We start from the raw sequence: 27,709 nt of genomic DNA on the forward strand, positions 1-27,709 counted from the left end.
CTTTAATTTATCTATCTGTGTATATTTTCAGATAGGTCATTCTAAGGGTGTTTTTATTATTTTCCATTTTGTATCATCATCATTCTTTGGAACTGTCCTGTAACCAGAGTAGATTAGTGGGGTTTTTTTGGTCTTCATGCTTCTTCTGGTTAGGTACACTATACGCTGAACATTTTAAGCATTGGTTATTTGACAGAAATTAACATTAACGTGATCTTAGGCATGATAAATATTTGGCCTTTTTGGACAGAACTTTAAACAAATTGCTTCTCTAGACTTGTATGTGTCAGATACCCAAGAGTAGCCTTCATTTGTGCAGCAAATTGGAATGTGCACAACTGTGTGCCTCTCACCTGATATAGAAAAATATGTGCAGTGTGACCTGGTAAATATGTGCAAGCTTTTAGTTATGGCAGTATCAGTGTTGACAAATAGGATTAAAATGAAGAGCACAAATCCAGTTTCTAGCATCAGAGGGACAACTAAAGTTCTGCTGTTTTTTTTGTTTTTTGTTTTTTTCAGGATTATGCTGAAAAGGAGAACACAATAGCAAAAGCCCTGGAAGACCTTAAGGCCAACTTCTACTGTGAACTCTGTGACAAACAGTACTACAAACACCAGGAGTTTGACAATCACATCAACTCATATGACCATGCTCACAAACAGGTAAGAGGAATCTGGTAGATACGTAGTCAATCCAGGTGGCATTTTCAAAGCCACCTACAGGATTTGGACACCGAGGATGTTTCCCTGGCCCTGCAGAAGTCAATGGGAGTTCGACCATTTACTTCAGTAGGCAGGATTTCACCACCAATTTTCATAAAAATTAATGAGGAACTGGGTGTCCAAATCCCTGAGGTGATTGAAAATCGCAGGCTTCAACTATGTCCATAGTTAGTAATCCCTAGAACTGAGAAATGAAATGTGCAGTTTGCTTAGAAATAAATCTTAAAAGATGTTTTGATGAGAGAACCTCCAAGTTGACCTAACTGTGAGAGAAAATACCCAGGTCTATGGGAACTGTGAGCATTCTAAAAGGGAATGGAAGCATGGAATTATGAAACGTACCCAGGAAAAACATGAGTGGTTATCAGTTTCTCAGTAGTTTGGCATATAAATAAATATTGTAGTCTATTAGTTAAATGTGCTCTGGGAAACAGTTCTTCCCAAAGATGCATATAGGAAATTCTCATAAGAGTGGATTCTACAGGATTGGGTAATTTATTGGGTAAATTTTCTTTTACCCCAGTTACATTTCTCAAATGAATTATAACGTGTTTTTTTTAATGGATCAGTGATAAAAATATAAATAAGAAGAATACACAGGTTTTGACTCACAGCTAGCTATGAGCTAAGTGTGAACTCTGAAATGCACATATTTGTGTTTTCAATACTAACCTTCTCTAAAATACTGCATGCCACTTTGATTATTTATGTTGCTACAGGGAATACTGAATTCATAGTGAGAAGCAAAGCAGTGGTGTCACCGGACCATAGGAACTGTGTTACAGGATAGACATTAGTCTATCTAATCAAGTATCCTGTCTCTGACAGTGATCAGAACTGTATGCTTCAGAGTAAGGTGTAAAACGATATTTTAGATATTATTTCCTTATTCGTAGTTTCAGTTGGATAGTTTTATTTGATGACTTTGATTTCTTGAGCTAGAAAGTACATAAAGAGTGAAGTGTAGGTATCACTACACCGAATGTAGTGCTGAGTCTCCTATGTTGCTTGCAAGTTTACAAAACATTTATCTGTATTGTATTCTCATGGACCTCTCTGTGCCACTTGCACCGACATCTAACACCACCACAGTCTCCAGAATGATAGTTGCCCTTCCTTTTTTTCCCTCCAAAGCACCTTCCTAGGACACATCATTTCTCTCTTTCTCATCACTAGCAGGCATAAACACTACATTTTTAATTAGGTAGTACACAAATTACTCTATCAGCCCTTAAATGGTTTATAATTAGAGTTTATGTAGAAGCCTACAGAGATCCAGCATCTTATTCACAAAACCCTCCTGTTAAAGGCAGGAGACATTTCTTTAAATGAGAACTAATTTTGTTTTTTGTAACACCATCCTGTAGTCATTTGTTGGCAGAGTTTCAAAAATTGGGTTTCAACTAATTGTTTTGCATTTTTATTTGGGCAACTCAGATGTGCAGAATACCTGGAAACTCATAAGAATGATGGTGGACACACGAAAATAACTGTAGAAGCTTTGGCAATGTGCAATGAATTTCTCTTTTGGAATTTAGCGTCGCCTACTTAAATCCCATGTATATTCTTTCATTATGAGCAACATGAATCAAGCCATTCCAGTAGAACAATATATAGTATTAAAAGTAATCTATACAGGTGTATAAAAAGATGTATTTAAATAAAAAGAAAATTTATTAAAAGACAATGGGTTAAATCTCCTGTGAACTTCAGATAAGACACAAAAATAATGAATATAGGTCTTCCTCTTAGGGCAGGATTTTCTAAGTCTCTCCTTCATAGGATTTACACCTTCATTGGCCTCTGCCAGACAGGATTCTAAGGTGGACAGAGCATTGAGCCAAACTTTATGGTAGTGTTTATGTTCCTATGATCCTAAATTTAACTCGTCAGGTTTTTAAAAACAGTTTTCATAAAATAAGCTGATCCTAACTTCAGGGAAAAAGCAAGACTGAGACTCAGTAGGAATTGTCACTGACACCACAGCAAATTCTCTGTCCCCAGCGGGGACAGAACAAGCCAACTCACAGCACTCTCAATCTCTGCCAAATTCTTAAAGCAAAGAGGACTCAGCAAAGACTGCAGCATTTGGTCTTTTCTCTATTAGTTGAAGATGGGATGAGAAGACAGTGTTTTAGATCCCAGAGGTCAGGAGTGAAGCTGAAGAAAGACTAGTGTTCAGTGGTTAATATTTGTATGTATTTATTTGTTTTGCAGTGGTGTTCAAAATGTGCTAGGCACTATACTTATATATGGGAAGGCATAGCCCTCACGAAATTTCAGCTCAAAACGGGGGATATTTTGTAAGGCCAGCTGATTATATGAGATTTCTGTCCGCATCTAAATAACAACCAGAAACTAGTCCCCCTCACATTTTGGATCAACTGTGAATACAATACCCTACTCGTAGGGATTCAGATGCATATTTGCAGTCTGAGTCCATCTGTAGAACAAAGTGCATCCAAACAAAGTGATAATTCTCTGTACTAACACTGGCAAATTAGGATATTGTTCCTGAAATAATAGTAATAAATAATATTTACCCCTTATATCATGATTTTCATCTGTTGATGTCAAATTGTCTTACAAAGTTGGGTAAGCATCACAATCCCCTTGAAGTCAGAAGTTGTCTGTGCTCAGCACCGCTGAAATTCAGACCACTTATACACCTGCCTAACTATAGCATCGCTAACTTGGGAATCTCAGAATATGGTGAGTTTTCTGATTTCTTCCCAAGTTTTTGAAAGAGACAAGATTCTTTTTGCATTTTTTAGTACATTCTGCCTGTCAGTGCCCTCTTCAGACATACCTAGTGAACTGCACTGACTTTGCCCCCCACAATCTTCCATCTTCATGCTAAGAGTCAGAGATATTTTTTGCCCCTGGATTTCTTTTCCAACCCTCTCCCCTCTACCTTCCTTTCTATCTGTCAAGGACAGAACATTCTGGGGAGAAGGTTGATACAGCCTGGGAATTCTCCTTCTCTAACAGTAGAGCCTTAGCTGTGCCAGGGCTTCAGCAGGTGAATTAAGCCTAACTGGAAAATCAAAGAACTCCCATGCCTGTGTTCAGCTTTATGCTCTGGCGGGCAGGTCTTTCCCCCCTCAGCTTCCATGGAGTCATTTTTTGTGGATTCCACTCAGCAGGCACCTAACAGTCATTTCACCAGGCCAGTTCTTGCTCCCTCTCTGCTCTTTCTGCTCCAACAGCCTGGGAACCACTTGTCTAACTATTCTCTCATTGCCTCTCCCACAAGACAAAGTTTCTGGACTTTATTATGTTCGTCATCCATATGGAGAAGTTAGATAAAAACATAAATACTCCTGGTTGCTACATAACACTACTTTATTTCTCAGTCCAGAATGATAACCCACAAGAACCCCAAAACAGACATAAAGCAGGCTGTTCCCTAAAAACAGAGAGGCCCAACTCACCCCACCCTATTCTAAACTGGCTGCAGAACTGACTCAGCTGACCCAGATCACATGAATTCCTTCAGAGACCCCTGTCTGCAAGCTGGACCAGGAAATTTCGCACATGTAAAGTGGTAGTTTGTCATTTTTTTTAAACCAGTTTCCAATATACCACAGACTGCAGAGCAACTATCTATAACCCCAGTGCCATCAAGATCGAATGCTATCTGGATGATCTACTGGTGATAGCACAATGATGCTACAAAATGATAGCTTCCCAAACCATCAAATTCCTAGAGTATGCTGGTCTCCTGGTGAACCATGAGAAGATTGCCCTTATCCCATCTCAGGAACTGTTACAGCCGGACGTTACTGAAGGAGGATGTTCTTTAAGACTTGCTACTTTCCAGCAATTTATAGCCGGATGGAGCAGCATGATAGAGAATAATAAAACTATTTCCTTGAATGCAAGCCTTACTGCTTTGTCAAGACCTGCCCTGATTTCTTGTGTGTGACAAGTCTGAATATCTGGCTTCATGATCATGGTAAGGGATCTTTCTCTTCAGGTGAGAGAGACATCAGAGCTTACTCTATTTCACACTTTTTTTCTTGAGGTTCAAGCTGTTGCCTCAAGATCTAATTTATTTTAGTGTTTTCTTATTCTTAGCTTTGACCATAAGACCAGGGGAATAACAACAGTACAGTTCACCAGTGCATCTGTAGAGGGTGCTTACAAGAAGTGTGGCCAGGGAAACAAAGACCCTGCCTCAGGAACTTGAAAAAGAAAAAGAAAAAAAAAAAACACCGAGCAGTTCCAAGCGCAAGGGAACAGCATCAGATTCCCATTCAGAGATGACAAAAATCAGAGCTAAGGACGCTAAGCATTATCATTTAACTCACTGTTTGACAGTGTGGGCCTAAATAGCTTGCCCAAGGTCCATGGCACTCTTTAAACTCCTGGTCTACTACTCAAACCATAGGATCCCCCTGTCTCTCATCTGTTGATAAAGAAGCATAGGATGAATACAGTGTTTGTCACTGAATCTTTTCTTTTTTGGTCACATCAATTAAAACTACTGTAAAGGTGATCCTCGATTTACACATATTAAAAAAATACTTGCTTCAAGTATAGGGATATCTGCCTTATCTCTTCTGACATAGAAAACAGTGATTACATTCATTTAGTGGATTGTGGAGACTCTGGAGGTATTTCTGTCTGGGCAACTGTCAACAATGTTACCTATAACTTTCTGACATGAGGAAAAAATGGGAATTCCTGTCGGTTCCTCAGAACACTTCAGTGTTGGGAGCAGCAGATGAATATACAGTATATGGCAATAAATGACCTTCATCTAACAGCCCGTGAGAGTCAGCACTGTGCAGTGTTTTGTTTTGTTGATGAGGAAAGCCAGATCACACAAGGTCTCCTGCATCAGTTGTTCCTTGAGGGACTTTTGTTTCTACAAGAACAAAGTGATTTTATTTCTGAATTTGAAAGCCTGCAGCTCTGTCCTGCAACCTCTGACTAACCACCTGACACCACAGAAGCTTATCTGATCTTAGTTTTCCTCTGACTCCAGAAATGCTCTTTCAGTATCAGGACAACACAAAACAAATAAAAAAGAACCACACCAAGATGTGGATGAAAAGTAAAATAACAGAGCTAATGCCAAAGAGAGTTTAGTCATGCAGCTAGAGACATTCAACTACAGTCATGTGAGAGCAACTCAGGCACAAAATGATCCCGTTAAAGTCAGAGGCCATTCCTCAACATATGGCTCACTGAATGAAGATCACCCCTCCTTATATAATTAAACTACTTGTGTGCAAGGATCCAAGCAGGAATTGTAGGGCGAGAAATGCCTGTGGGTTGCAGTAGCAGGTGTTGCACCCCACTCCACATGTGTGAAGATTTGTTGCCGTTAGGTCTGCATAACCATGGATCCTCTGGCTTCTCCCTTCCTCTCAACATTATCTTCTCTGCACTGGCCTTCTGAGATACTGCTTTCTGATTATAGAGAATACCTATAATATAGCCAATCAGAAAGCAGTCTTTGCTCATATTTGGGTGTTTATAACATCACAAACTTCTTCTGAACTAACACATAACAAGTAAGTGAAGAAGAAGGATGAAAATGAGATCAGTTTTACAAAACCACAATTTTACTAAGATTTTAGATGACCCCCCAACATATTTTAAACTTAAGGTTATGTGCACTGACATAGGAAACAAATGTAGGGCAGCCGATAATACAGTGGTGAATGTTAACATGGTGACCACTGTTAGCATCTATGCGGTCAATTGTCTAATTCCTTAGACAATGTAAAAACAAAAAACACCAAACCTTGCAGTCATCTTTTAAGCTTCTTTTTAAAAAAAATCACAATGTGTGGATATTTTGCCTCTTTCTGAAAATAAATAAATATCCTCATCCATCATAGTGGATTCTTTCCTCTGCCAACTTCCATTCACAACATCCAAATATCATTGTTCTGAGAAGAAACTATGCTGTTTGAAAGGGATAACGAACAGCACAGCCCAAATTAAATCTTCACTTGAAACAAAACATGCTGTGTGTCTCCACTTTTCCATAACCAAAGGTTTCTTTAAAAAAAAAAAAGAAACAACACTTTTCAACAAAGAGGGTGATGAACAAAGTGTCCGTCACGGGATGCATACCCATTAAAGGATACATATGAGATTAAAGGTATTCCCCTGTTCTACATAAGTTAACCAGAGCTATTGTGACCTTGCAGGCTTTCCGAATGGAAATTCCCCATCAAGATCTATGCAAGAGAATGACTTGGCACTCAGACTATATCTATTATACATCAGAAAATGCAAATGGATGTGTGGTTGTCAGCAGAGACAGCATTTGGGGCAAAACAGCCATAAGCAGTGGTGTGCTGGAATCTGATCTTTCTGTTATGATACCTCACTGCTTTTTAATCCCTGTAACCTCAAAATGACAGAGGCAACATATCAGAAATAGGAATTTTGCTTTGAATTTGACAATATTTTTTTCTGTTACCTTTGCTGTACAAAATTAAAAACAAAACAACCTCACAGTATATTTAGGGGTGATAAAACAAACCTCCATAAAATGTATTGTAATGAATCTACTGAGCACGAATAGGGCATTGCAATAAATCTGCTGACCGTGAATTTGCTTCTATTCTTCTGGGTCCTGACTGGAGGATGATAGTAGGGTGACCCGATGTCCTGATTTTATAGGGACAGTACTGATATTCAGGGCTTTTTCTTATATAGGCGCCTATTGCCCCTCACCCCCATCCTGATCTTTCACATTTGCTATCTGGTCACCCTAGATGACAGACATGGACAAAGATCCTATGTCAATGGAGAGGGAAATTTGAGATCTAGAGGGACAGTGACAAAGGCAGCTGTACCTGATGATGGCTGCTCCAGGTGATGGGGCTGGGTCTCTGGGGCAGTGTACAGTTGAGTTAATCTTGGATTAAGAATAATGGGATTTATGTACATTGTATAGATAAGAACATGTATGTAGTGTAAATAAACATACCAGACTAGTTTCCATAGCATAAATGTCTAACAATGGAAACTGACCTGCTGCAAAGCCCTAAAATCAACCACTTCTTGTCCGAAGACTAACAATATTTTATATTACTTTTTCCATGTCTGTCTATTCAAGATATGTCACATTACTGTCATAGGATCAGTCGAAGACATAGGCAGCAAATTGTCTTGAGAGTGTTATCACTGCCACAAAATACTAACTAGCTATTACTCACAACACCTTGGAACACTTGGCTTTTAAAATGTTGTCCTGTATTATATCAGCATACTGGAACTGGGCCCTGTTCAAAGTGAAAACTTAAAAGCTTCAGAAGACTCCCAAGATCTCTTCCACATACAAAAACAAATCCAAGGCTGTAGACACAAGATAGCAGACCAGAGTTTGGCGACCCCATAAAGGTAGGGTTCCATTTGGCCACCTTTTTTATAAAGTGAGGATGTTGAACTTCTTTCACTTCACTTTTATATCTTGCTCCTCCTGGTTCTATTACATACATCCTGCTTTACCTTCACCCTGTGGAGATCCAGGTCTCCTATAACTCGGTGAGGGAGCAGGCTGGAGGCAGAGCCCAGGGATGGCTATTGTCTGCAGCATCATTCTCTTAAAGACACAGACAGTCCCAATTCATTTGAATTCTGACTTATTCATCATTAGCTTTTGCTGGGCCACTACTGAACTCTGAAATCTGCTTAAAAAGGAGGAGTGGAATCTGAAGACACAGAGGATATGACAAGAGTTGGGCTGCTGTTGAAGACTCTGTGGGCCATGAAGCAGATCAGTGGCACATAGCTTCTGCACTGATAGCTTTTGGCCCGGTAGGTTCTCTAAGAAATGAGAATTTCAGTGCCAAAGTCCCTGCCCCTTCTGCAGCAGGTGGGGAAAAACCCTATATCCCAGTGGAATTATCAGGCAGAAACCACACAAATGGAGCGGAAACACCAATTTTTCCATTCTCCTACATGGAAATAACATAACTCCTGTCTCTTGGTAGATTTGGCTTACAGAAATCAGGGATGGAAAATATCTTTGGCATCATCCCGTCCCGTCCATTTCCTGCCAAGGCAAAATACTTCTCTGCAGCTTATTCTGGTGCACTTCATCTCCTCTAGTTTTAAATTACTTAAGTGATGGGGCTTCCACTACTTCCCTTGAGTTCCTGCAATCAAACAAGCAGAAAACTAGTTTTCAGATAGGGAGCAAATTTATATTGCTCCTTTCAGTTTCCTAATCACATTACAGCACAGAGATATTTCTCATTTCTGTGTCTCCTGATGTGCAAGCAATCTTGACTCTCTTGAATGTTAATTAAACATGGACTGGGATTTAAAAGCTTTTATTTAAATTGAACCATAGGTAGCTCTCTCTCACTGTTGAAAATCACTTTGGCAGTTTTTCCTATATATTTTTTCCACAGAAGGAGCTGTTTTTCTTTATTGCTCATGGTAATGTTAAATTCAAATGACAGCCACTATATATATATATATATATATATATGGCAGCACAGCATGGGGAGGAGGTGACCAGCCCTCTGTGGAGAAAGAAGTGGTTCCGGACTATTTTGAAAAGCTGGACGAGCACAAGTCCATGGGGCCAGATACGCTGCATCTGAGAGTGCTAAAGGAGTTGGTGGATGTGATTGCAGAGCCATTGGCCATTATCTTTGAAAACTCATGGAGATCGGGGGAGGTCCCAGACGACTGGAAAAAGGCTAATGTAGTGCCCATCTTTAAAAAGGGAAGAAGGAGGACCGGGGAACTACAGGCCAGTCAGCCTCACCTCAGTCCCTGGAAAAATCATGGAGCAGGTCCTCAAGGAATCAATTCTGAAGCACTTAGAGGAGAGGAAAGTGATCAGGAACAGTCAGTATGGAATCACCAAGGGCAAGTCATGCCTGACTAACCTAATTGCCTTCTATGATGAGATAACTGGCTCTGTGGATGAGGGGAAAGCAGTGGATGTGTTATTCCTTGACTTTAGCAAAGCTTTTGATACATTCTCCCACAGTATTCTGCCAGCAAGTTAAAGAAGTATGGGCTAGATGAATGGACTATAAGGTGGATAGAAAGCTGGCTCGATCGTTGGGCTCAACGGGTAGTGATTCATGGCTCCATGTCTAGTTGGCAGCCGGTATTAAGCGGAGTGCCCCAAGGGTCGGTCCTGGGGCGGGTTTTGTTCAATATCTTCATTGATGATCTGGAGGATGGCGTGGATTGCACCCTCAGCAAGTTTGCAGATGACACTAAACTGGGAGGAGTGGTGGATACGCTGGAGGGTAAGGATAGGATACAGAGGGCGCTAGACAAATTAGAGGATTGGGCCAAAAGAAATCTGATGAGGTTCAACAAAGACAAGTGCAGAGTCCTGCACTTAGGATGGAAAAATCCCATTCACCGCTACAGACTAGGGACCAAATGGCTAGGCAGCAGTTTTGCAGAAAAGGACCTAGGGGTTACAGTGGACGAGAAGCTGGATATGAGTCAACCTACCTGAAAGGGGGTTCCAAAGAGGATGGATCTAGACTGTTGTCAGTGGTAGTAGATGACAGAACAAGGGGTAATGGTCTCAAGTTGCAGTGGGGGAGGTTTAGGTTGGATATTAGGAAAAACTTTTTCACTAGGAGGGTGGTGAAGCACTGGAATGCCAGGTTTCAGAGTAGCAGCCATGTTAGTCTGTATCCACAAAAAGAAAAGGAGTACTTGGGGCACCTTAGAGCCTAACAAATTTATTTGAGCATAAGCTTTCGTGAGCTACAGCTAACTTCATCGGATTCATGCAGTGGAAAATACAGTAGGGGGATTTTATGTACACAGAGAACATGAAACAATGGATGTTACCATACACACTGTAATGAGCGTGATCAGGAAAGGTGAGCTATTACCAGCAGGAGAGAAAAAAAACCTTTTGTAGTGATAATCAAGGTGGGCCATTTCCAGCAGTTGACCAGAATGTGTGAGGAACAGTAGTGGGGACAAATAAACATGGGGAAATAGTTTTACTTTGTGTAATGACCCATCCACTCCCAGTCTTTATTCAAGCCTAATTTAATGGTGTCCGGTTTGCAAATTAATTCCAATTCAGCAGTCTCTCATTGGAGTCTGTTTTTGAAGTTTCTTTGTTGTAATATTGTGACTTTTAGGTCTGTAATCGAGTGACCAGAGAGTTTGAAGTGTTCTCCGACTGGTTTTTAAATGTTATAATTCTTGACGTCTGATTTGTGTCCATTTATTCTTTTATGTAGAGACTGTCCGGTTTGGCCAATGTACATGGCAAAGGGGCATTGCTGGCACATATCACATCGGTAGATGTGCAGGTGAACAAGCCTCTGATAGTGTGGCTGATGTGATTAGGCCCTATGATGGCGTCCCCTGAATAGTTATGTGGACACAGTTGGCAATGGGCTTTGTTGCCCTGGAATGGGTTATCTAGGGAGGTGCTGGAATCTCCTTCCTTTGAGGTTTTTAAGGTCAGGCTTGACAAAGCCCTGGCTGGGATGATTTAGTTGGGGATTGGTCCTGCTTTGAGCAGGGGGTTGGACTAGATGACCTCCTGAGGTCCCTTCCAACCCTGATATTCTGTGATTCTATTTTATATATATATATATATATATATATATATATATATATATATATATATATATATATATATTATGATTTATAAGTCTTTATGATTTTTAAATGTAGCTTTTGATGTATTAACATCAGTAGTTACAATTATAAGGAGTATTATCAAGTTTGAGCATGTTCATTATGTACTTCCACCACACAATGTCTGATTTGTAGTGTTTGAAAGGGATAAAGAAAAGGAGGACTTGTGGCACCTTAGAGACTAACCAATTTATTTGAGCTTAGGCTTTCGTGAGCTACAGCTCACTTCATCGGATGCATTCGATGCTTATGAAAGCTTATGCTCAAATAAATTGGTTAGTCTTTAAGGTGCCACAAGTCCTCATTTTCTTTTTGTGAATACAGACTAACACGGCTGCTACTCTGAAACCTGAAAGGGACAGAAATGTTTCAGTAGAACTCTGTTATTTCTTCCTTCCACTCCATTTAAAAAAATGCTGACATTGCTGTTCCCGGGAGAAAAGCAAGATTGCCGAACGACAGCACAGCACTGAACCATGACGAAGGTGAGGCACAGAAATCAAGATCACCACTCTGCTAAAATGTAAGGATGTGACCAGAGCATAAAGGCAGAAAGAGAATGCCAAGTATGAGTTTATTTTAGAGATACTGGGCTAACAGACATGGCTTTTTTTGGAAATTGGCCTTGCCTCCCTGGTGCATAGGAGTTGCTCTATAAATAAAATTAAAGTCTAAATTATGTCTTTTGAAAGACAAGGTAATGCAGCAGGTTGCACTTTTAATGCTCTATAGGACATAATGCTTCCTGGGTGCAGAAGGAAATACACTTCTTACATTTAAAATAAATGATACAGGCAGTGCTCTCTACAGTACTACTGCTCTGCGCTAATCTGCCCCTGTGCAGGGGTGGAGACATAGTAACACCAGCGTCCTGACATGCCCCCTCTGAAGTGCTGCTGAAATCTAAGTGCAAATCTGAGACCTGGAGTGCTGCAGGGGGGAGAGGGAAGGGGTCCAATGGATTTACACCAGGATTGAATTTGGTCTGTTATTTTTGCAAATCACATGAAAAAGAAAGGAAATATCATTACATTTAGCAATTGACTATTCTGCTTTACAGCCAAAATTCTAAATTGTATCAACTCTAAAAGGACTGTGAAAAGTGATGGTAATATTTTCCCTCTTTGTAATTATTAGCATCCACCCATAGAATGGACTAATATTGATTGATCAATCTAGATACACAACATTTATTTCAGGTCTTCTTTATATATCACACAGGCAAGAAAGCACAAAACCAATTATAAAAAAAATGTTTTGTTCTGCTGGTTCTCCTTTAATAACATGCCGGCATTGAACATTTGTAAATGACTGATGTTGCACTGCTTTATTAGAAATACTTGTAAAATGAAAGAAGAAAAGGAATACTTGTGGCACCTTAGAGACTAACAAATTTATTAGTATCTAAGGTGCCACAAGTACTCCTTTTCTTTTTGCAGATACAGACTAACACAGCTGCTACTCTGAAACTTGTAAAATAAAGTAAATCAATTTGTATTAGTTATTAACATACTTTATTTTCCGGTTTCAGAGTAGCAGCCGTGTTAGTCTGTATTCACAAATAGAAAAGGAGTACTTGTGGCACCTTAGAGACTAACAATTAGGGGGAGAACTCATGCAATGTTTTCTGAAATGGCAAGAGTTGTAATTTAGTTTCCTTTTAGTACTCATATTACTCATAAGGTACATGCCAAGCAATGATTTGCTATTTGGTAGGAGCTGTCCCAGGAAATTTAGACTCCTTAAATTCAGGACTTCAATTTGTCAGTTTATGTTGGGATATTATTGAGTAAAGTATAATACTACACATGCAATTTTCTTGCAAATTCTAGCCACTTTTATTTTCTCATTACCAAAGAAGCCATAAAAATGCATTTTTTAGTAATTATAAATTACTGGAAAGATATTGTATATCATTTCTTATCAATTTCCTAGCCAATGAAGGTTTGTTCTTGTCTAATATATACTGTTTTCCTAACTGGATTATTGGCTGTAATGAGGTGTGTTTAGAATAAACATGGACATACTGGAAAAGTATATAGAATATTTAGTTCTGTTGGAATCAAGGTGAATGCAAATAGAATATTAAACCTGTATACCAATGTTTCCACTTTCACTCAGCAGCCTGTAATTTTCTGAAGAGGTAGAAATAGTCTGTTTACTTACAAATCTTCTTTAATATGAAAGTTTCAACCTCATACTTCTACCCTGGCTATTAGCATTTCCTGTCTTACTTACAGCAATCTTTTCTTTGCAGCCCTTCCTGACATTCACATGTCTCGGGGCCATTCAAATCACTTCTGCTATCATATTTTACTTCCATAACTATAATCATGCCAGTCCCCACACCCTTTGTCACAGTATCAAATACAAGTTATTGACCTTACCTTCAAAGCCTTTCATAACTTAGCCCTTCCTGAATTGTTTACTCATATTTTATTGTCTCTCTGATTCCTCTCTGCCAATAATGCAATATTTTATTACCCAATTGTCAATTTCTCCCATGATCACCACTGTGCTTTCTTCCATGGTGCACATTTGACAAGCAGTCTCCCTAAACTAATCTGTAAAGCAGAAACCCTTCAAATGCTTCCTCCAAATTCACTTCTACTGTATCACATAGGGTAAACTGACAACGAATAATAGTTAGGTATAGAACAGCTAAGATAATTAATGTCTCCTGTTTGTTTATATATATTTTTTAAAAAGAGAGAACCTGAATCTAACTGTGCCAGCATGCCTTCTGCTCACTGTTACCCTTCTCTTTCCTCTGCTTGTGTGTTATACCACCTTGCTGCATCTTGTCATAAATTAGATCTGACTGAGTCCTCTGGGCATTATTGTAATACAAATAATAAATAATAAATACTATTAATTCAAATTCATTAATGATTAATGCAGCTACTTTTAAATGCCCAGCTGCTCTGGTATAGCTTCATCTTGTCATCATGATATGCTAACACTACCAAACATTAACATTAAAAGCAGATATTATAAACTTAGCCAACCTTCCTCTTCCAACTGCTGAAAATCTTATAACCTTTCTATGACATGAAATGAAGAGAAGACTTTCTTCTTAGATGCAGATTTTTCCCTACTTCCCTTTTGTTTGTTGCTATTATCATTAACTATTTGTATTGCAGTAGCACCCAGAGGTCCCAGTCTAGATCAGTGACTCCTTATGCTATGTTGCATACAAACACATGGGTAGATACGGTGCCTGCTCCCAAATTGCTTAAAATTAAAGTTAAGGACAGGCAAAATGTCACAGGCAAAAGGAGGGAAGGATCAGATGGGGCTTGTCTATACTGCCGCTTAAGTTGATGCAAGTTACGTTGCTCAGGGATATGAATAGGGTGACCAGATGTCCCGTTTTTAAAGGACAGTCCCATTTTCTGGGACTTTTTCTTATGTAGGCACCTATTACCCCCCACCCCCATCCCATTTTTTCACAGTTGCTATCAGGTAACTCTAGATATGAACAAACCTCCCCCCACAGATGACATAACTTACATCGACTTAATGTGGTATATACACCATGCTATGTCGATGGGAAATGCTCTTCCACTGACGCAGCCAGATTAATTACATAGATGGGAGAGCGTGCTCCCGTTGATTTTAGTGCATCTTCACCACATGCGCTAAACTGACATCACTGCATCAATTGCAGCAGCGCTGATTTAGCACAGTACTAAAGACAAGCCATAGCAAATGGTAAATGTTTGCTTTGTCTATACAGTGTGTAACACATACAAAAACTACATTACAAGCATCATTAAGATTGGAAAGTCAAGCACTCGAAATTTAGGTTTCCTGTGCTACCTTGTGCATATGCATTATGCTACAGCCTTTAATTACATAATCACATACTATTTTTTCTACAGTGCGCAGGATGGCCAGTGTTCACTTAATGAGCAGCTAGTCAGTATTTTGTTTTCAGTGTGTACCCCATGCCTTGTTTACTACCGACTGCTCAACCCCTGCTCTGAAGTCAGAATTATTAAGTTCCTCCTGGACTTTTCTGAGGTGTTGAGTGCTTCGCAAATATTCATGTATTTTCACGCCACCCAAATAAGGAACTGAGAGCATAAGGTCAAAAGTATATGCTAATTGTGGGTGCCCAATTTGGGAAACCTGAGACTTGATTTTTCAGGGTAGTCAGCATTACATAACACTTTATATGGTCAAAGCATAGTTCACATTGACTTCAGTTGCAACTGAGGGTGGTCAGCACTTTTGCAGAGCAGACCACAGGGTTTCAAGTGTGTCACCCAGAAGAGTCGGTATACACAATTAGTGACCACCTATGAAAAGTTTGGTTTACCTGACTTGACTAGCATCACACAGGAACTCTGTGCCAAAGGCAGGAAGAGAATGCAGTTCCCCCGGGCAGCACTTAAGTGACTCTACCATGACATCATCCTTCCTCCTTCTCGTGAAAGCCTCTACCTCATTAACTGCACAGTGTGGTCTAGTAGATTGGGTGTCAGCTAACCTGCATCCTAGTCCTGCTTTGTGATCTGGTGCCAGTTACTTCACCTTTCTGTGCCTAGGACATCCCTTCCAACTTCTGCAACAAATGAAGCAGGGGTCCTACTGTCAACAGTCTCTCTCATTACCCAGTCCTCCAGAGCAGGTTCATCCTGTACATTTCATGAGAGTGTGATTTCCTAGATTTTAAAATAATTAAAAGAAATTCCCATCATGTGGGATCATGTTGACACCCACATACATCATCAGCAGGGTTGGAACCTTTGGATCCACTGCATGGATCTCCACCTCGTGAGCTAATAGAGTACCATGTTACCCTCTGTGTGGGCCAGCACTAGAAGGGAATAGAACACTTTGCCAGTGGGGTTCACATAGGTGGGGTGACAGCAGAGGAATGGTGAGATTCAAGTTCCATACTTCAGTTCCATACTATACTCTGAAAGGAGGTGTTACAGTGCGCACAGAATCTTCTGCCCATTCCCCCCAAGTATGACCCTCTTGTGCCCCATCCCCTCCAATCTGTTGCCATCCATGTCCTGTCTCTTTCTCACCCCTGGCTCCTTGTGCCAATCTTCTCACCCTCAGCAGTCACAGTCTCCACTTCTCAGGCTCCTCCTCCCAGGCTCCTTGCCCCAAGTCCTCTCTCCCCTTCTGCACTCCCAGTCTGTTTCCTTTCCCACTGCCAGTCTTCTTGCCTGGCCATTCCCAGTTCTCCCAATCTCTTGATCCTTGTTCCGAAAGTCTAAACTCCACCCCCTCCTGGTTCCTCATCTGATCTGTCTCTCTCCTCCTGCTCCCAGACCCCAATTTCCCTCCCTAGGCTTCTCATCCAGACTCTCAGTGTCACCCCCTCAGAGGGCTGTCTCTTTGCTCGGGCTGTCCCAGTTCTCCCCTCACACCCTGGCTTCTTGTCAGATCTGTCTTCCCTCCCCCTTCACTTCATTCCCTCACCCCACTGGTTCTCATTCCCAGTGTCTCTCAGGTTCCCAGCCTTCCTCCCTCCCCTCCCCCTTCTCCCTCCGCAGTGCAACTCCCCATCCCAGTTTTCCTTGCCTTCCTGTCAGCCTCTGGGCCCAGTCTCCCTCAGCCCAGTCTATTCCCCCAAGATCGCTGGAGGTCAGGTTCTTGTCCCCTCTGCATTTGAATCAGGAACCTTCATCCTTCACACTTCCTGAGCCCAGAAAAAACAGGCTCTCTGCTCCCAGTTCAGGTGATTGGACCTGACACAGCCCAGAGAAACCCAGAGCTGCAATTGCAGGGAAGTCCTGCTTGTCCACAGGCTGAAGAAGGCTCAGTACAGACAGAATTTTCAGTGAATTTAGCTGCTCAAATCTAAGAAATCTCTATTGAGCATGTGCAAATTGCCATTTTTCAAAGGATTATAACATGGGCAAATTTGGCAACAAGGCAACCACACATCCAAATTTCAGACCTGGTCCAAAACACAAGGGCATTAGAACTTTTCAAAGGAAAGATCACCAAAATGGTTTATTATGGGCACAACGATGCAGTTTTCCACCCTCGCCTCATTCTCAGAAATTACTGATTCGGTTTTGCTGAAATTTTCTAAAACAATTCAGCCTGAGGTAGACACCCAGCATGTAAAATCTCAGTCAAAGAGTTGAAGTTTAGCAAAGTTATAAGCTACTGAAAGCAAGATCTTATAAAGAGACGTGTCAGGCAACCAATAATAGGTAGTGGTACCAAACCCTCTGATAATAACATGATGGTTCCAAATATTTTTTACTTTTAGTAACAGGCAGCAATTACAATTTGATTGGCATTACTCTGAAAATTCTAATTATCTGACACATTTACATCCACAGCTCTGTTGCTAAGGAATTTGCTTTTAAAGTAGCCACTTCTTATTATGAAGTACCCTTTGCTTTGGTTCTGCATAACTAGACAGCTAACAGCAGAAGAAAGATGAATCTGCTGACAAACCTGACCCAATTAACAAGAAAGTAAGCAAGGCAAAGTCATGTCAAATTATCTTCCATAAGAAAGAGATGGCAAGAAGGGAAGAGCCAAAGAGTGGCCAAACAGAAAAAGAAAAGGACCAGTGTTGAATGAAATAGAATGTTCAGGTTTCGAGAAGAACACCATAAATAATAGCATGAGAAAAGTATAAGAACTCTTGTAAAACTCTTAGGAAAGGGCTACTTTGAATACAGTAAGGCTATGTCTACATTGCCAGCTTGGGATGTGATCATGTAGATCAGGGGTTCTCCACCTTTTCTTTTTGAGCCTCCCACCCCACACCCCAACATGATATACAAACTCCATGGCCCACCAGTGCCACAACAGCTGGTTTTCTGTATATAAAAGCCAGGACCAGTGTTAGGGAGTAGCAAGCAGGACAATTGCCCAGGGTCCCGCACCGTGAGTCGCTCAGTCTTTGGCTTCAGCCCCAGGTGGCAGGGCTTTGGCTTTCTGCCCTGGGCTCCAGCGAGTCTAACCCCCGCCCTTCTTGGTGGACACTCTGAAACCTGTTTTCGACCCTCCAGGAGGCTCCAGACCTCCACCAGTTTCAGGCAGGTTTGTACTCAGTACAGCTCAGCCATGCCCCTGTGCTGCTACAAGTGCTACCATGGCTCCACAACTACATATAGATGTGCTCGCTCGATGAGCCCCTGTATGAGTATGTATACATGAGCTGTAGAATCAAACACTCCTAGCATCTAGTGTAGCCATAGCTTAGAGTAACGTGGGATCAACTACTGCTCACAAAGGAACTGCAGTGGGCTTTCATGTGACTATCAAAAGTTCAGTTTCCTTCGAAGGTTTGGGCTCTTCAGAGGGGCCTATTGACTTAAATCTAATGATCACGTGAAGAAGTGAGAGTTAGCAGGATTTGGACCTTGGGATAAAACTCACCCATGTGCAGAGGCCAGTACAAAAATAGGGCTTCAGCTGAACTTAGATGGTGCATACACCATTTGCTGATCCACTGCACAGCCGTGAACTTCATTGTTGGTGAAGAATTAAATCGGTATTCTGTGATATTGTTCTGTGTGTGTCTGTCTATCTTCGGGGAAAAAAGTGTACACTGGCAATAGTGCAAAATTAAAATAATGGTTGCCTGTGGGTTATTGTCAGAAGGCCGCACAAATATTCTCGGTAGAGCAAACGGTGTGGTTCTGCTGAGGAAAACATTTTCTTGCACGTTTATAACTGCTATCATTGACAATAAAATTACTTGAAATATGAAATAATGATAGTGTGCGCCCTAATATGCCAGAGACTTTCAGAGGTTTTGGCCTTTAGTACATTTTAATGGGTGCTTTAGAAATAACTATACAGAAACTGACACTTCCATTTATTAATCTGTAATTGTCCAAAAACAAATTCTGCTTTTTTCCGTCCCAATAGATTATGTTAATTATGCTGGCTTTTCTCCTGTCTTGACACCTTGGCAGCTCTTTTCAGCTTTTAAAAGTTGTGCATTTGTGACTGTCGTACTTTGACTGGTTGTTCTTCCATAATGGCTTTGTCAGTTTAATTCTTACATCAAAGGTTACAATTTTGTCCTCTGTCACAAGTATGTTTTCTATTAATAATGGTAGCTCAATACTCACTGTTGCAGAGAGAGAGCAAAAATTAAATAATGTGTTTCAGTTTCCAAGCATAAGCATAAGGCTCTTATTTATTAAGACCTGCGTATTTGCCGTTCATTAAAGAACTGGGACTCTACAGTAAAGCTATTAGCTGTACCACCCTGTGTTCTGCTCTCATCAGCTCTCACCAGCTGAGCAGGGTTGGGGCAGCTCAGAACTCTGATAAGAGACATCCAATTAGCATCTGTTGTCTACAAGAAGAGCTGATTCTTCAATAGATGGCACTTTCCCCTCCATTGTGCTGCTGGAGTTGCTGTCTTTGCAGCATAAAACCAAGACCTTAACCGTTGTGCTAATTAAAGTTCTATACCACTTTTCTTAAGTACAAGGGTGTTAACTCTGGTGTATAGGCCAAATTCCAAGTCAGGTAATTAGATTCTGTTACATTAATCTCCCCTGCAGCTTCAACTAATTACAATGTTCTTCTTCACTTCCTGTTCTAAACAGTTGTATAGAACTGGTGTGCACTCTTAAACAGCTGCCATCTGCTACTCCAACAGTGGTTACATTTAATTGGTGAAAGGAGTGACCCTGATGTATCACTTATTTCCAGTACCTTCCACTGATTTCTGTAAGGGTAACCTAATGCCGAATAGGGAGAGATCTCTTTAAGATATGTTGAGAGGAGAACGGGGAGAGGAATGAGTTGTGTCTGGGTCATTGTTGGTAGGCAGATACGCAATTAGCATTCCATGCCCAGAAGTTTCTGGAACTAGATGTGGTCGTCTTGGACATGCTCAATAGGCTCCCTGTAGCTGAACTAATGGAATCCACTGAGGGCAAGTAGTTGGGACAGCTGCTTTACAAGAAAACATGTGACCTGTGTGGGTTAGGAGAAGCTCAGCCACAGGAGCAGAAGCAGGCTGGTTTCCCTCTGAAGCATTTTTCAGATTAGTGATATTGTTAACTTTCCAGCAGAGTGGCCCTGGCAGTTCTAGCTACAGAAATGAGAAATTGGGAGGGAAAACTAATTTCTTTCATTTTAATCGTATACCTTGAATGTTATTTGATTTTGGTCAAATTGCCTTAACCTGTAGTGGTTATCAACTGTTATTTAAATGTGATGATGGAGAAAAAGTCATCTATATTTTCTTAGTTTTGTATTTTTCTTGTAACAGGGTTAGTAATTTATATACTTAATACTGATTGGTTAGTTAATTTATTAACTGACTAGCTAACTGAACTATTCCAGCAGAGGAGGGAACTGAGTCTAACTGGGTTTCAGTTGGAGATTTCCACAAGCAAGAAGAAGGAAGATATTGCAGAGCTTTTGACTCAGCAGACTGTGTAGAACTGATGAACAAAGACTCTAACTGAGACCCAGGGGAACTCAACCTAAGCTTTTGGAACTCAGAGTTACTTTTCACTGTGTTTCTGTAGGGACTAACTTGTTTAGGGACTATTTTTTTCTTTTCTTTATATTTATGTATAACTGTATATGGATTATGAAATACCCTTGCTATGTAGTAGAAATTAAGCTATTACTATGTTTTTGTATCATTATAAGGTTTTATAAAGTTTGTACTTCAGAATTAAGTTCATTCTTTGGGGTTTTTTTTACTTGATTTTGGGGAGGTTTACCCTCTGCAATCCTTGCTGAAAACCCTCAGTGACTGAAATCTGGGTCTCCATGTGCTTTTCCCTAGGAGATGTGTTGCACTAGGAGAGAAGTGGTGAAGCAAATGCTATATCACCCAAAAGTTACATAAAATTCTTTGATGTGTGTAAGTGCAAAGTTTTATTTTTGCACTAAAAAGCAGTATTATTTTCACTGTCATACAAAATCACTTATGCCTGGATTGTGGTTATGTCTAAGACTGAATTGTGTGAAAATAAATTTGCACTAATCAGCCTTAGATAAGTAGAATGCAAAATAATGGATTGTCTTAATTTCATGTTTTACAATGTTAAAAACCAATCTAGCAGCAGAATATTTAGGACAGCTTACAGTGGGTTCGTAAAGTGGTTCTTTTTCTGGAGGCTGTGATCTTCTGCTTCAGAATCTAACCTTTCATTTAAAAAAAAATCTTTAGCAGATATAATGGCAAAGATAACCTTAAAATGTAACACAAGTGTATCCAATTCAGTTCTTTCTTCCTGAGTCCGCAGTGAGTTTGAAACAACATCCATTAGAGACATCTGAATTACCTCTCCATTTCAAGGGGTTGATACTTCTGAAATATAAGAGCAGAAGTTTGTGTCAATATTATTGACTATTTCATGCTGATAAAAGCATGTAAGAATGTGGAGGGATGAACATAAAAATCTACCGTGACTTGTTTTCGTGTTTCAAGAAGGTGGAGGTTGCTTTGTAGATGGAATTTAGGACAGTAATGCTATTTTTTCCAGTATGGTCCCTGGTGTATAATACAAAACAATGTGGTTGTGTGAATAACTGTCCCTATCTGTGCTGCAGAAATGACAGACCCAGAGACCTTGTGGGATGGTGGAGAGAGGACCACACAATGGTTAAGGAAGCCAAAGAAAATGCAGGCAGCAGGGGGGAGGCTTTTGGAGAAGGTGCCTGACCTTCTCTTTTCTTTTTCTGACCAACTTTGAGAGCACTTCTAGACAGGTGCTTTCTTCAACTGCTACCTTCCTATGGTGGGCAGAAGAGAGACTCCCTCCTGCATGCCTTGAGAGTTCCACTATAAGATAGTAGGGGCACCTGCCGTGACTGCCCCTGCTGTGCACCTTGGAAGTTCTGCAGATTGGAATGTCCCTGCCCTGCAGTATTCCAAAATGTCTGCTCAGTTTAGGAATTCTGAAGGACAAGTGTATATAGCCCTTCCCCCTGCCCATTTTTAACTCCAGCAGCTCCCTAGCCACAATCTACTTCCAGAAGATGCAGTAAGCCCCTCAGGGAGGGAAGGGAGCTAGAGCTAAATTGTAAAAGCTGTCTGGGGGTTAACTTAGCACTGCAGGCAAGGCTATTGTAGGCCATCTCTGAAAGGGAGGGAGTTGTGGCAGCAGGCGGCTGATGGTGTAGCGTTCTTGGCCATGATAGGCCTGGTCATATAATTCCCGTGGCCTTGTCATATAATTTAGATCTACTGTATTGCACAGTACAAGGGGCTTTGAGTATTATATTCTTCTTGTACTATACAACTCAAGCCTCTTCTACAAATCAAAATGTTGCTAGTACTAAAAGAATGGCTGAAAACTCTTAATGTGCTTGAGCATGACGTTAAGACTGAGGTAGCTGAAGTCACTTCCCCTGCAATCACAGTCAGAGAGTCATTGTTAAAGATCAAAACATAGTTAAATTGTACAAATGCAGTATCAAGTTGTTTAAATGAATACAAACCTATATTATTTATACCATACTTTATTTATAGTAGCTTTTCTCACACCATGGTGTCTGGGTCCCCTGAGAAGCATTGGGCATTTATTTTCTGGTAGTCTATGGACTCCCCTTTGTTTCCAGCCATTAAATCAAAGTAATAGAAACTGAATACATTAAATATTTGCCTAATATTACTTTTCATGGAAGCAAGGGTTGCTACAGTGATGTCAATTAAGTGATTGTAGGATGGGAGAGGAGACTGTGAACAGGAGAGGAACCATCCAACCAACGTCTATTACCATGTGTCCTATACTGTGTAATTTGTTTATAGTGGAAGTAAAAATCGCAGTGCCATCACTGGTGCTAGACTGAGAGATCTGGATGCAAGTTGCAGATGTTCTCAATGTAGGACACCAGCTGGTATATTAAGAGTCAGCAGGAATCTCAAAGAATGTTATATATATTTAGTGATATTGCCACAGGCAGAAGATAGAGTTCAAATCATCATTGTGATGTGTTTCTGGGTAAGGAGACCTGATTTGTTCTGTAACATCTGGGTTTTTTTACGGAAGTATTAACTGTTCTAATGTGTCTGCTTGTTTAGGAACATCAATACTTTTATATCACTTAATCTGTCATCCAACACTGTCTCTGAAATGCCAAATTACATGGCTAAAATGTTCAGCAGCACAGCAAAAGGACGCATTTCTGAAGTTTACTCCACCTTTATCATCACATTTCTCTTTTGTCATTACAACTACTCTAGCTTTGCAGAACTATTTCTTCCTGTGAGTTGATTGACAGTGTTACCAGCTATGTAACACCTAGGCATTCCACAGAACAGATCATCCTCAAACTGCAAAGATTGTCTAACCAGAAAAGCTGACACTTCAACAGTTATTTAAAGGACATAAAACTGCTACGCACAATCTCACCTGAAATATTGCTCTTATGGAAAATGTTAGATGAAATCATAATTATGCAGCTTCTATTTTCGATAGTGAAAAATGCTGGGACTTGCAATACTTAACTGGGCAGAGTTATGAACAATAAACCTACCTCATATCTGTGTTACACATACTTAACTACATATAATGCATCAGGCATTGAATTTTAGTCAATAAGTCATTCAGTGCAGCAGGGGAACAGTGATGCATCTAAACCTAGATTTTTATATCAGCTTTCTTTCTTTTCAGCTATTAAATGGCACTTGAAATTGTTAAGCAAATGTTTGTATTTGCTAGACAAGCTAAAACAATAAAGTATTGGTAGCTTTCTCAAAAAGCACTGAAAATCAGAGGTAGAGGGCATTTTGAAAATAGTGAAGGAAGGCTGTTCTGCACATGTGCTGTTTTCTGAATGGTATAGGGTATGAGGTTTTTTAAAGTGAAGAGTACAAGTAGAGAAAGTAATTTTTCTTCAACTCTATTTTAGGCATTTGCCCAAAGCTGTCAATAACACCTTCAACTTTTAGGGTAGAAAAATAACAAATAAGTTCCCAGCCCTCTTCTCCCTATTTAGAATATTGGTACAGGATAGGATTCTATCCATTATAATACATTATTGAACAGCAAAGGACTGGAAGTCAGTACAGATTGGAAAGACCATAGAAAACACAACTTCCTGCAATTCAGTAGAACTAAGTACAGTAGGTTCTATAAGTTATTGCCCAGTGACACTACATCAAAAGATGGCTTTTAATTCAGCTACTTTAAGACACTCAATAACACCAGTGTCAACTGTTAGCGAAACATAGTATTTAAGCCCCTGATCCTTCACTATGTTGCATATCAGAGTACTAGTGTACAAATATAGAGCTCCATTAAAGTAAGTGGGACTCTGCATAAGTGCATGCATCTCCCTGCATGGAATCAAGTGGAGAATCACATCCTAAGCAGAATGTATCCTGGCTAAAGATTGAAACATAAAACTTGCTATATAAGTTATAATCATTGGAGCGTTTGTCTATAACTAAGTTTGAAAAGTTGATTGAATAATCAAGTTATGAATAATTCTCCCTTAGTTCAAGTGGTAGAGGCCTATGGCTTTGAGGCTGAAGATTGTGTGTTCAATCCCTGCTGACAACTGTGATGTCTGTATATTTATGCAGCTACTCTTAACTACATAAAGTTGAAATTTAAACATGAATGATCACCCACAAACTGGGAGCATGGACCTTCTCCCAAAGGTACAAAAAGCAGACTAAAAATCAATGTTATTTAATATTAGTGGTGAATTAACTCCATTTTACAGGTAAAGAATCTGAAGCATAGAGAGATTGTTAAACGCCCAAGGTCACAGATTAAGTCTGTGGCAGAACCAGCAAAGGAACATGGATGTCCTGACTCTCCATCCTCTATTATTATGCCCACTACAGTATGCTTTCACTTAGGGTATGTGTACACTGCACATTCCTTACAGTGTGTAAAGTACACACACTTCACACACCCCTGCCACAGATATAAATAGCAGTGCAGATGGTGAGGCACTGCTTAGGCAAGTAAAGACACACCCAAATCTTTAGGGTATGTACCCTACATGGCTCTCTGCATGCTCAAGCAGTGCCTCTCCCATCTACGCTGCTACTTATATCTGTGGCAGGGGTGTGTGAAGTGTGTGTACTTTACACACTGTAAGGAATGTTTAGCTGCCTCCCTGCTGCTGGAGTCTTTCCCTGCTGCCAGGAAATACTCTGGCAGTGGAGAAAGGCTCCGGAAGGGGGCAAGCAGCAGGGAGCTACAAACAGCAGTGTGTGCATGCAGCCTGCTTCTCACTGCAGCGTGTAGCTACACATAACCTACATGCCACCACCAGTGGTGTGCAGTGTGGACACAACCATAGTTACAGATGCCCTATCACAGTAACTACCTGCTACAGGTTGTGTGACACGCATTCACTGGTTTGTGCTGCCTACTTTTGTAGTAGATTTTTATGGGTTTTAGCTCTTTCTGTATGTTTCCTACAAAGGGGAACATATGGCTCTTTGTCACTGTATGTGTTTTGTACCATAAGTGGCATATCCTTCTAGGAGTACGGAGGGGGGGGGGTAGGGAGGAAACGGGGAATTTGTGGAACAATTGACACATTTCAAACAAGTCTTTCTTGTAGTACACATTTCTCTCTGTTAAGTCCAGAAACTTTCTGAACAGCCAGAGTGGAAGGATCACTATGCCCCATGCCGAGGAAAGAGTGCAATGAGTAAGAGTTATGATGAAAAAAAATGAAATGGTGAGAAATTTCAGCAAAGGACTACACACTTTTCCCTGCTTCCACAAACAGGGGGAGCTCAAGCCCAGGAACCTGGCCAGGAGCTGCAGAAGAAGAAAATTGTCACTTGTGTTGCATGCTCCCTCCTTTTGCCGAACCCTATGGATTCCCAATAGTAGTTCTGTGATGCTGGAATTCTGGAGATAGGGATGGGGCTAGAGGTGGTAGGTCTCTGATGGATTCTCCTCCCACCCCCACTTGCAGAGCACAACAATATAATTCACTGTACCCTCAAATATTAAGTGCACCAGAAGTCCTGGAGCAGCAGATGAATGATCCCCCAACACCCTGGACTTCTTCAGGAGTTGTATTCACAGACTACATCATGGGTGACTGTGTGAAGGCAGGGTGCCTCGGAACAGCTCTTTGAAATCTAAAGGTTTCCAAGTGATAGGGCAAGGGGAGAATAGAGGAACAACACACACCTACAATAGAGGAAACTTCATGAATTGGTTCTTGTGGAGTTTATACGGCGCCACATGAGAATAAACTGCATAATAACTAAATTGTTTTATTCTTTTCTCCCTTATGGATGTTTTCACCATAAGACTATCAAAAAATTGCATAGCTGAGAACGGAAGAGCGGGAGTGTCAAAGGAACACAGCTAATATGATTAAAGGATGAGCTGAAGAGCTCTTCTGCCAAATTATATGTCAACACTGGTAGCTGCTTCAGTTTAATAGTGTAAACCATGTGTGTGAGGAACCACATGCCTGTTCTGCAAAAATATATTAATGACAGAGTCCTGAGGTAAGGCTTGTTTAAGTGTCTGAAAATGCCAAGAGTTGCATTTGCACAGGGTGGTTGTTGGGAGATGGAATATTTTTGTGGTGTTTGAAAAGCTTGAACAAGGTTTTTGCTGTCATGGTTTGAAGACATTATTTCAGGGCTAGCTAATATTTTTCTTTGTTTCCATATGTGTCCTATAGAATAGTCGGGAGAAGGGCTTAAAGCACTTCTCCCCCCCACAAAGAAGTAACAATTTTGATTAATAAAATGGTGAGATATTTGTTGTTGTTCTTATTTTCTGCTTTACGGTGTAGTATTTTAACCATGGCTGTCTTCAGGCTATCGTGTTGAGTGTAGACATTTTAAATCCATCTTCTGTATGGTTGAATTACAGGGTAAGTCCACCTGGTTAATTTCAGCACTTATTTATGTGTCATGTGGATAGTTTTTTATGTGCTTCTCTGTCTATTTTCAAAGATTTGGACATATGAACAGCTTAGATTTAGGAGTATAATGTGCTAGACGTTGCTTTATGGGGTTTTTTTTAATGTGAATCTCACCTTTTTATTGGAGAAATTTGTATTTAGAACAGGAAATTAGTTTCTTATATAAGCAACATAGCTTTTGTGGGCAGGGAAATTACATTATGTACCTTAGAAACTGTCCTCTGCATTTAAGAATGAAATGAGGTTAGGGTGACCTTTTAATTGAATGAAGAACTCAATATTTTTTTCATAACATATCCTAGTGATCTGTAGTCAAGGGCACATTTACCCTGGGCTTACAGAGTCATATTCAGTCCTTAGTTCTTCTGGGGTGCATTAAAGAGGAAAGTCTGTCCTGATATATTCATTGACATTGCTACCACTCAGTCATAAAGCGAAAAACAAGTTCTGAATTAAAATATAGTTCTGGTTCATACAATTCATCTTATAAGATATGGTCTTAATTATTAGTCTTACTTTTTTCCATTTT

The 27,709-nt window shown here is 40.3% G+C and overlaps 1 protein-coding gene across 6 annotated transcripts in view; it reads left to right on the top strand.

Annotated features, from left to right (window-relative positions):
* ZNF804A (zinc finger protein 804A) overlaps positions 1 to 27,709 on the top strand; it is a 234,693-nt gene that overhangs the window by 160,753 nt on the left and 46,231 nt on the right. For 2 of the 6 annotated variants that reach the window (XM_073306105.1, XM_073306101.1), the window contains exons 1-2: positions 582 to 666; positions 11,787 to 11,828. Coding sequence is in view for 4 of the 6 variants with exons in the window: in XM_073306101.1 (XP_073162202.1) it covers positions 11,820 to 11,828 (9 nt within the window). In the remaining 2 variants the exon portion in view is untranslated. Of the gene's footprint in view, positions 1 to 522; positions 667 to 11,786; positions 11,829 to 27,709 lie in introns of those variants that run through there. The other 4 variants (XM_073306099.1, XM_073306100.1, XM_073306104.1 and 1 more) reach the window with 3 other exon arrangements.

Source organism: Lepidochelys kempii, chromosome 11 (genome assembly GCF_965140265.1).
Source record: "Lepidochelys kempii isolate rLepKem1 chromosome 11, rLepKem1.hap2, whole genome shotgun sequence".
Lineage (NCBI taxonomy): Eukaryota > Metazoa > Chordata > Testudines > Cheloniidae > Lepidochelys > Lepidochelys kempii.